The sequence below is a fragment of the Lotus japonicus genome, chromosome 6 (genome assembly GCF_012489685.1).
Source record: "Lotus japonicus ecotype B-129 chromosome 6, LjGifu_v1.2".
NCBI lineage: Eukaryota > Viridiplantae > Streptophyta > Magnoliopsida > Fabales > Fabaceae > Lotus > Lotus japonicus.
The window spans coordinates 56,930,567-56,940,906 of record NC_080046.1 but is presented as its reverse complement, the minus strand read 5'-3'; the positions used below and the strand labels follow the sequence as shown (position 1 = coordinate 56,940,906).

Genomic DNA, 10,340 nt, shown 5'->3' with positions numbered 1-10,340 from the left:
ATTCCTCTCTACCAGCAACACATAGATCACACAACAGGACAAATTCAAGTAGAGAAAAAAAGAAGAAGATGAAGATGAATCCCAAATGGGTTTTTCTTTTGAGTTTTGCAGCAATGTTAGTAATTGGGAATGGTCAATCAAAAGTGGAGCCACTGGTAAAGAAAGTGAAGGGGAAGAAGCTATGTGACAAAGGGTGGGAATGTAAAGGATGGTCAGTTTATTGCTGCAATGAGACTATTACTGATTTCTTTGAGACCTACCAGTTTGAGAACCTCTTCTCAAAAAGGAATGCACCAGTGGCACATGCTGTTGGGTTCTGGGACTACAAATCTTTCATCTCTGCTGCAGCACTTTACCAGCCTCTAGGATTTGGAACCTCTGGAGGAAAGCACGGTGGACAAAAGGAGCTTGCAGCTTTCCTTGGTCATGTGGGTAGCAAGACCTCTTGTAAGTGCCAACATTTCATGTTTTCTTGTTCATTATGACCTCAGTTACATATACATGATCTGAATGTCTTAAACATTTCATGTTTGATGCAGCTAGGTGTCTTGAGTGATTAGTCATATAGACAATTTGAATCACTTAATGATTTGATCTTCAGTTTATTCTAGACATAGAATAAAAGTATATCTGGCTGTATTAGAAAAAGACCTAACTTGTTTTGTGTAAGGCAAAAATAATGGGTTTATATTGATTACACACTAAGGAAAAAGGATGATTTACCTTGTCACCTAAGATGTTGTTTAGATTGTTGGAGTGAATGGAGATTTGACTAAAGGTCCTGAAATTGCATAGTAACTAATTGTTGAAAAATTATTTCAGGTGGTTATGGGGTAGCTACTGGAGGACCCTTTGCCTGGGGCTTATGCTACAATAAGGAATTGAGTCCTGATCAATTCTACTGTGATGACTATTACAAGTTAACCTATCCATGCTCCCCTGGCGCAGCATATTATGGTCGTGGTGCCATACCAATTTACTGGTATTCATATTTAGATCAGCTGATTTTTTCCCTGAATCAACTATGGCATAAAAAAACTTGATATAAGCTTCTTCCCACAATTGATTTTATCTTCAGAATCAGTACTTATAGAAGAATTTCCAAACATGCCCTTAGAGTATCATTATCTCTATTTGCCTTTTTTCTTATAACTTTTGTTGATTTGAGTGGTTGTTTTTTGGTTTTATTGGAATTTAATTGATTTCCTAAGAAACAAATGCTTTTAATATAAGTCTTTACCAATCTGTTAAAAAGTGGTTAGATAGAAACATCAATTGTAGGTGGAGATAACTTATAATTCCAGGAACATAATTCTTGCACTCTCTTCATAGGTGGCCAAATTTTTTTATGTGCAGATTTCATTACTAAACTCTTAGACAGAAGAAATTAATATTTTAACAAATTATGATCAAATTCCTTGTGTTTTCTTTCATGATGTAACAGGAACTACAACTATGGAAAGACTGGGGAGGCCTTGAAGGTGGATCTATTGAACCATCCAGAATACATAGAACAGAATGCTACCCTGGCCTTCCAAGCTGCAATCTGGAAGTGGATGACCCCACCAGAGAAGCACCTTCCTTCAGCACATGATGTATTTGTTGGAAACTGGAAACCCACCAAGAATGACACACTGTCCAAGAGGGTTCCTGGGTTTGGTGCCACCATCAATGTGCTGTATGGGGATCAATTGTGTGGTCAGGGATCTGATAATGAGGGCATGAACAACATCATCTCACACTATCTCTACTACCTTGATCTCATGGGTGTTGGCAGAGAAGAGGCAGGGCCTAATGAAGTGCTCTCTTGTGCTGAGCAAGAGGCTTTTAAGCCCTCTGGATCACCATTTTCTTCAACAACTTGAGAGTTTTACATGATTGAATCCTGAAAAATCTAATAAAGGAGGGCATGTAGAACAATTCAACTACTTTGCCTTTCACATGAGAATGAATTGAGCTTGGATTGGACACTCATTGTTACTGTGTATAGTATAGATTATTGTGCTGCTATATATCTTGGCTTTTGCTGTTTTCTTTCCATGATCCTGTGTAATTTGGATATAATTTTGGTATCAATGTATAAATTGAATATTTGATCATTAAGAAGTCTCAATATTTTTGTTGATATTAGTGTGAGTGCAATAGTACAGTGTTTCATTCAAATAAGAAAAATGTTACCCGCGACATTTAATTAATACAAGATGCCTTGGATTCCAAGAGTTTTGAGAGCTTGCTTCGATCCAGGGCACAAGTGCACTGAACATTACTCCCTCCATTTCAGAAAGAAGTTTGTAGTTTAAGGTTGTGACACAAAGAGTAAGAAAACAATTATTGATAGTATAATTTGACTAGATTGCCCTTATTTAATTTTACTAGTATGATGTGCAACTATTCAATTATACTTAGATAAAGAAGAATGTAATTAATAGAGAAGAGTTGTGGTTGATTAATATGAAAGGTGATAAGTGAGAGAAAATGTATTAAATGATGGTATAGGTGGAAAAAAATTAGCAAAAAATGCATTGGTTTTATAAAACAACAAACATTTTGGGATATTGAAAAATTGTGCAAAACAACAAACTTTCTGGAACGGAGTCCGTCAAATTATGTTTCACTTATTGTTGATGGTGCTTATAACACTAGGTGTCATTCCACGGGAATGTGAGACATTCCCCGTGATACTTCTGGTTCCTAGCTTGGTGGTTTTCTGTGCGGGTACTCTTGGAAGTGATTCAATTCTAGTAAAAGTAAAAGTTTAGGCTGGAAAATGGCGCTTTTGATGTCGTGAGGAAGAATATTAGAAGAGTTTGTTTGTGGGTCAGATTGCTTAGAATTAGTGAACGCGCTCAAGAAGAATCAACACAACTTCCACGTCTATGGAAGTATTTTACTGGATTTGCATCTTCTCCTCTCGCATGGCTAAGACGTTCATATTCATTATGTGTTTCGAGACACTAATGAGCCAACAAATTGTCTTATAAGGCTAGGTGCTGAGTTGCAGTGTGTTATGGAGTATTAGTTTTGTAGTTTTGTGGTATTTTCTTCCCAATCCTCATAAAAAAGCATATTCTAATCAAATACGCCATTCAATCACTATTATAAGCAAAAAAAATAACATTTTAGATTCATTAAATAAATGATGTATCTAGTCATTATTATAGACTAGATACATCATTTATTGAATGAATTTAAAAATTTGTTTTTTACTTATAATAGTGATCAGAGGATGTATGCAAGGAAATAGGGGTGTAATCGGACCGGATTGGTTTGGATTTATGGTGTTTAAATGTCCGAACCAATCAACCATGTTCGGTTTGGATTGGTTCGGATTTCCTAATGTTTGCTTCTAAACCCGAACCAAACCAACTCGATCTCAATTGGATTGGTTCGGATCGGATTGTCGGATTGAGAATAAAAAAATATTATGAGTATTTAGAAATTTGCACGAAAATTATCATAAAAAAATGTGAAAATTTATAAAAATATAGAAGAATCCAACATTTTCAAAGAATAAAACATTCGATAATGACATAATCCATATAATCCAAGTAAAACCAACATTTCCAATGCAAATATAAATATGCAATGTAATAGGCTGAAGTGTTTGAGCTAAATGTAAATAACAATTCTCAATTTATTGGATTGGTTCAGATTGATCGGTTTTTCAATCCTCAAATTCGATACCCGAACCGATGGTAATCGGATGCAGTAAAAAAAATCTGAACCGAACCCATGATCCAATCCAACCCACCATAAAGTGTTAAGAATCGGTTTGATCGGATTCACTGATCGGGTGGTATCCGCTTACACCCCTACAAGGAAATGTTAGAATATATATATTTTTTTTTGAACAGAAAAAATGTTAGAATATAGAAAGTGCATGCTTTATATTAAATCCATAACTATTAAGAATATTCAATGATCAAATGAATATATGTAACGGTCAAATGTATCAACTTAAAACTAATTAAAAACGTTACATCTAATTTTCCTCTTGTAACCCAAAAAAAAAACGTTACATCTTATCTTATTTTTTTTGTTTTGTTACAATCTTATCTTATATTTAAGAAAGAAGAAGAAAAGAATTTAATGCTCCTTAAAAATCTAATGTCTTTTTTTTTTAACTTAAAAAAAAATCTAATGTCATTAATCTATATCTAAATTGTTTTGAAATATAAATCCCCACGTAAGGAAATAGCTAGCTCCTTCCTCAGTTGCACCTTGTCACCGGTTTCCAAATCCAAATCGGAAACCTCCACCATCACCATTCACCACCACCACAAACGCAATCCATCACCGTCGTTTTGCACATGTTAGGTAACTCAATCAAAAGTCAAAACAAAAAAAGTGATTCTCTAATACTCCCTCCGTTCCTGATCTTTTGTTGTTTAAGGTTATGCACATTGTTTAAGAGTGCAATTATTGATATATTTGCTGACATAAACGCCCCTATTTAATGTTGAGTTAGAGTGAAGAGAGAGAATGATAGTTATTGGTTAAAAAATTTGTTATGGTTTTGATTGGTGAAAATAAGTGGTGGTAGGTGAGAGATATAATATTAAATGAGGGTAAACATGGAATAAATTGAGAAAAAATGCATTGGATTTGCAAAACAACAAAAGTTTTGGAATTTAGGCCAAAAGTTAAAACAACAAAAGATTAGGAATGGAGGGAGTAATTAATTAACGTACAGTCACCAGATAACGTCGACGACACGTATCAATAATCAATTCAACCATCACGATGCTTCGTTTTCCATGCAGTAATGATATATACATACCTCATTTTTAAAACACCTCCATGCGCTATATAAACAAACCAAACCAAACACCACACACACTCTTTCGTCACAACAAAACCAGAGAGAGACTCAGTGACTGAGAGTGCAGAAAATGGTGGTGGCTCGCGACATAGACGATTTTCCCAAGAACGATGCCAACTACACTTCCTTAACACCGCTCTGGTTCCTGGAAAGAGCTGCTCTGGTGCACCCCACCAGACCATCGGTGGTGCATGGATCACGCCGCTACACGTGGCAACAGACTTACCACCATTGCCGTCGTTTCGCCTCCGCTCTTTCTAACCGTTCCATCGGTCCCGGCAACACTGTAAGTCTTTAACAGAAACCATAACAAGAGAAATATTTCATTATTCTGCTTTTTATTTTATTTTTTTATTAAGTTTGAATGGTGTTAGCAAATAGGTTTATGTGTATAATTAGGGGAATCAACTGTTAATGGTGTTATCAAGTAGGTTTATGTGTATCTTTCGAAACGATCGTACAATTGATTCGAAAAGCTTATGTGAGTAGCTTCTGCGTGTCAGAATTGAAATTGATGTGAGTACGAGTCATACTTTGGATTGGATTGCCAAATATTTCTTTAGCTTAGCAAAATCAAGCAACATTTTTGCACCCTAAAGCATAACAGTAATGATAAAAAAAAAGTAGTACTTGTTTTATGTCCAAGCCTATGTTATGTGAGTTTCTAAGATTTGATTTCTCATAAAGTGTTTTTTTTTTATTCCAAAGTTATTTTGATTATGTATGTGAATTGTGAAATGAATTGGTTTAAGCTAAGTTGGTTGTGTGTTCTGACATTCAACAACCTGTCAATTTTTGTTCCCTCTCATTTATAACAAGAAGAAATTAACTAGTGGGGTAGAGAAGATAAAGTACAATGGCAGAGGTAAGAGACACTCCACTAGACTATGGAGTATGGACTATAAAATCAAAGCCTTAAAGTAATTGCCTATTTGTTATTTGTCTTAAGTATTATTGTTGGTGTTTTCATAAATCAAATTGAGCATTTAACTTAAGTATTATTTTTGGTGTTCTTTATCTTTTATCTTCATAAGCATTTGTTCAAATGGATCCAGGATATTTGATTTGTTCAGTTGACATGCAAATACTTAAAATTTCACCATAGTTCATGCAAATACCTAGGGAATCAGGTACTTTTACTGCCTGTTTATGAATTTTTGGTGGAAGATCTTATGTTAAACATTACAGACTTCATTTCCAGTATTTTTGGTCACATCAAAGTAGTTTGTTACCCTGTTTTTTCTGCCTAATCCTGAATGCAATTTTGTTTAATGCTGCCAACAGGTAGCTGTTATTGCACCTAATGTTCCAGCCCTCTATGAAGCTCATTTTGGAATTCCAATGGCAGGAGCTGTGCTGAACACTGTTAATATTCGGTTAAATGCATCAACAATAGCATTTCTTCTTGGTCATTCATCAGCAGCAGTGGTGATTGTGGATCAAGAGTTCTTTTCCTTGGCAGAAGAGGCTTTGAAAATCTTGTCTGAGAAAAGCAAAAGCTTCAAACCTCCAATTTTAATTGTCATTGGTGACGAAAACTGCGACCCTAAGGCGCTCAGAGATGCTTTGGACAAAGGAGCCATTGAATATGAGAAGTTTCTTGAGAGTGGCGATCCTGAATATGCGTGGAAACCTCCCGAGGATGAGTGGCAGAGCATTGCTTTGGGTTACACATCTGGTACAACTGCTAGTCCTAAAGGTGTGGTATTACACCACCGAGGGGCATATCTTATGGCTCTAAGTGGAGCTCTAATTTGGGGGATGAATGAAGGTGCTATATACCTGTGGACACTACCCATGTTTCATTGCAATGGCTGGTGTTATCCTTGGACACTTGCAGCTCTTTGTGGGACAAACATCTGTCTCCGGCAGGTAAATTGATCAACGGCTTTCATTTACTTACGCGCTGCTATAATTTGAGGGATTGAGAACATATTGTTGTTGTTTTCTTATTGAGTAATATGCTATACGTGCCTTGCTGATAATTTCTGATTCTAGCTTGGAGTTTGATGCTACCATTTATACATGCCTTGTTGAACACATGCTGATCAGTCTCTTGGTTGAAATATAAATTTAGCTTATACGAACTTATATAATATTTTCACTGACTAATAATATGTCTACTGTTTTTTTTCTAGAGGGCTTAGGTAACTAGTTTGTAGTGACAACATTCTAATTTGAAAGTTTAAACATACATAAGTTTTTTTTTATATTTCAATTGAACAACTCTCTATTCTGTGGTATATACTTGAAGCAATCTGTTTAAATATTCTGCTCTTTTCAACTAGCTGTTTTATACTTTTCTAGGAGTTGTAATCTTCAGCAGCTAATCAATTAATGTAATAGATATATCTGCCATCATTCACATTTCTTTATGCCTCTAACAGGTAACAGCTAAGGCAGTATATGCAGCCATTTCCCAGTACAAAGTGACTCATTTTTGTGCAGCACCAGTGGTGCTTAATTCAATAGCCAATGCCTCTCCTGAGGAAGCTATCCTTCCTCTACCTCATGTTGTAAACGTTAATACAGCCGGGGCAGCTCCTCCTCCATCTGTGATTGCCGCCATGTCAAAACTAGGATTTCGCGTAACTCACACTTACGGTCTCTCAGAAACTTATGGCCCCTCCACGGTATGTGCCTGGAAGCCAGAGTGGGAGACACTCCCTCCTGAACAGCAAGCTAAGCTCAATGCAAGGCAAGGGGTGCGGTACATTGGCTTGGAAGGCCTAGAGGTTATGAACACAAAAACTATGCAACCCGTCCCGTCTGATGGTGCTACCGTTGGTGAAATCGTGATGCGGGGTAATCTCGTGATGAAAGGATACTTAAAGAACCCTAAAGCTAATGAGGAAAGTTTTGCAAATGGATGGTATCATTCTGGTGATCTTGCTGTGAAGCACCCTGATGGGTATATAGAGATTAAAGACAGGTCAAAGGACATCATCATCTCTGGTGCTGAGAATATCAGCAGTGTTGAAATAGAGAATGCTCTGTACTCTCATCCTGCAATACTGGAAGCTGCAGTGGTTGCTAGGCCAGATGAGAAATGGGGTGAGTCTCCCTGTGCTTTTGTGACACTGAAGCAGGGAGTGGATAGTAGTAATGAGAAGCGTCTGGCTGAAGATGTAATTAAGTTCTGCAGGTCCAAAATGCCTGCTTATTGGGTCCCAAAATCAATTGTGTTTGGACCGTTGCCAAAGACTGCTACTGGGAAAACGCAGAAGCATTTGCTCAGGGCCAAGGCAAAAGAGATGGGGCCTGTCGGGGTGAGCAAGTTGTAACCATGTTTACATTGTGTTAGTATGTCTGTCGGCCTACATTTTGAGGCAGTTTGAATGTGCTTTCGGCTAATTCATATCTCTTGTATCATCAAGTGAATGTGCTTTTGGTCAACTTAAACATAAATACAAACGCCGCTGCTGGTTGATGGCCCCAGGACACATTGTGACTAGGATCGTTCTTAATATTGTTTAATACATATTAGAAAATAAACTTTATTGCATGTTGGAAACTCTTTCCGATCTGGGGATAAGCTATTGTGAATAGCTTTTAAGTTTCATAATTGATTCTGTTAAAAGAGAATTAATTCAAACATGCTTTTAGTTTTTTTTCAATAATAATAAATGTTTTTCAACAATTTTAATATCAAAATAATACCTTATTAAAAACTATCTTCTCTTTCCGCTTGTGACATTTAAGCCAAAGTGGAAGGACAGGACTAATGTGGTGAGTCAAGACTCAAGACAGACTTTTGATTCCATAAGCAAACAAGACACTACTAATTAAGTTTTGTAGGTCCCAAATTCCTGCTTATTAGGCCTCAAAATTAGTTGTACTTGGGTCGTTGCAAGCCCATTGGCAATAGGTGTTTGCTAGATCCTTAATTAGGTTAGCCCTTGACAAAAAACAATCTCAGTCCATTTTCTATTATATAGACTTTTTATTTTAAAGAATCTTTGTTTTTTTTTTTCACAAAAATAAATTCTTTTCTCCGAAAGTAAAGATAAAAAGGAACAAGCAAAAGAGCAACCACCTCGCGAAGGGGACGATAACTCACCCTCTTAAAAAAAACAGCAAAGGGGAAAGAACAACAACTCTATCAAAAAATCTCTATACAACACCCTCACAAACTCCCTAGACCACAAAAGAAAGACCCCAAACCAAACCCCTAAAGGCCACAAACAGCACCAAAATCCCTCAACCCCTAAAAAAAACCCTAAGAGAAAGCCAACCAAGCCAAAGAAGTGCACCATCCTTTCGTATACTTAATTACATAATCTCCATTTTTAATGAATAATGAGAACTCTGGTGTAAGTGATACAAGGATGGGGAAAATATAAATTGTATTTTATTTAATATGCACATTTAAAATACATGATATGGGGGTATCTAAATGGTGATAGAGTATAGAATTTTTATACCAAAAAACTACATGATCTAACATAAAAAATAAAGGTGACAATTCGAGTTGTCCGGCTAGCCGGCCGACGACAAGCCATCACATTTCCGAGCCGGGTTAGCCAAGCAGAACTGATGCGAATACTATTTATCAGCCCATCCAGCCCTCCATGGACTGCGGGTCAAACAAGTTTGCCCATGGGCCATTGCTATTTAATAAATGCACATAATTTAATTTAAGGATAAGTTAAGTTAAAATTCTAACTTTTCTAGTACATGAAAAAATAAAACTGAAAAATAGAAGGAAAAATTAATAAATGGTAATATGTTATTACTCTCATTTTTTCATAAGTTTCTTCATATATTTATAATTAATAAAAATATAAATAAATTATGAGAAAAGAAATCATGCCATCAGCCGACCCTTTCCATCATGTGCCCGCACGTGTTGAGCCGGTAAAATTTTAGGTTTGGACAAATCTAAACTGGGAATAGTCCATTTTGGCGCCTCAAGAGTATATATATATATTTTTTGAAAGTGGCACCTCAAGAATATTGAAAACATGTGAGTAAGTAAAAATGAAAGTATGATGTGATTTCATGATAAAGAATATACACATAAAAGTTATCACTTATCAATGCACATAAAGAATACGTAAAACTAAAATTCAACGTATTAAAGTGGATAATTGGATATATACGATTTACGTGACAATCATTTTCGTTATTAAAAGCTTAATTAAAAAATCGTCAGTATGAGTATTTTATGATGAAATTTATCACGTCACTCAATTTAATTGAAGAAATTGGGTCGAGAAATACTTTGCTTGATCTCCTTGGTACCACACATTTGTACGTGGGATCATCTTAGTGACTGTCCATCTTTGACTTTATCTGTTTGGATAGTTCGAAGTTGGTGTAATTCCTTGGTCCTCTGAGTAGGGGAAACATGGCACGACCCATCAGCCTGCATCCCATGCATAAGAATCTTATCCAGCAGAGGTGAACACAACTATATCTCCGCGCAGTGACGGATCCAGAATTTTAATGTTGTGGGGGCAATATATACATGTAAATTCGTGTCCCCGAAGGATAGCTCAAGTGGTAAGAGCTAGGG

The 10,340-nt window shown here is 36.3% G+C and overlaps 2 protein-coding genes across 2 annotated transcripts; both read left to right on the top strand.

Annotated features, from left to right (window-relative positions):
* On the top strand, positions 1-2,125 carry LOC130724418 (chitinase-like protein 2). The gene is made up of 3 exons (XM_057575643.1): positions 1-447; positions 823-982; positions 1,445-2,125. Exons 1-3 carry the CDS (start codon positions 69-71, stop codon positions 1,863-1,865), a joined length of 960 nt encoding a protein of 319 aa, XP_057431626.1. The 5' UTR covers positions 1-68; the 3' UTR covers positions 1,866-2,125.
* Positions 2,126-4,827: 2,702 nt separating this feature from the next.
* LOC130725846 (acetate--CoA ligase CCL3-like) lies at positions 4,828-8,336 on the top strand. Its single transcript, XM_057577036.1, has 3 exons — positions 4,828-5,108; positions 6,107-6,694; positions 7,210-8,336. Exons 1-3 carry the CDS (start codon positions 4,893-4,895, stop codon positions 8,104-8,106), a joined length of 1,701 nt encoding a protein of 566 aa, XP_057433019.1. The 5' UTR covers positions 4,828-4,892; the 3' UTR covers positions 8,107-8,336.
* Positions 8,337-10,340: the final 2,004 nt, after the last annotated feature.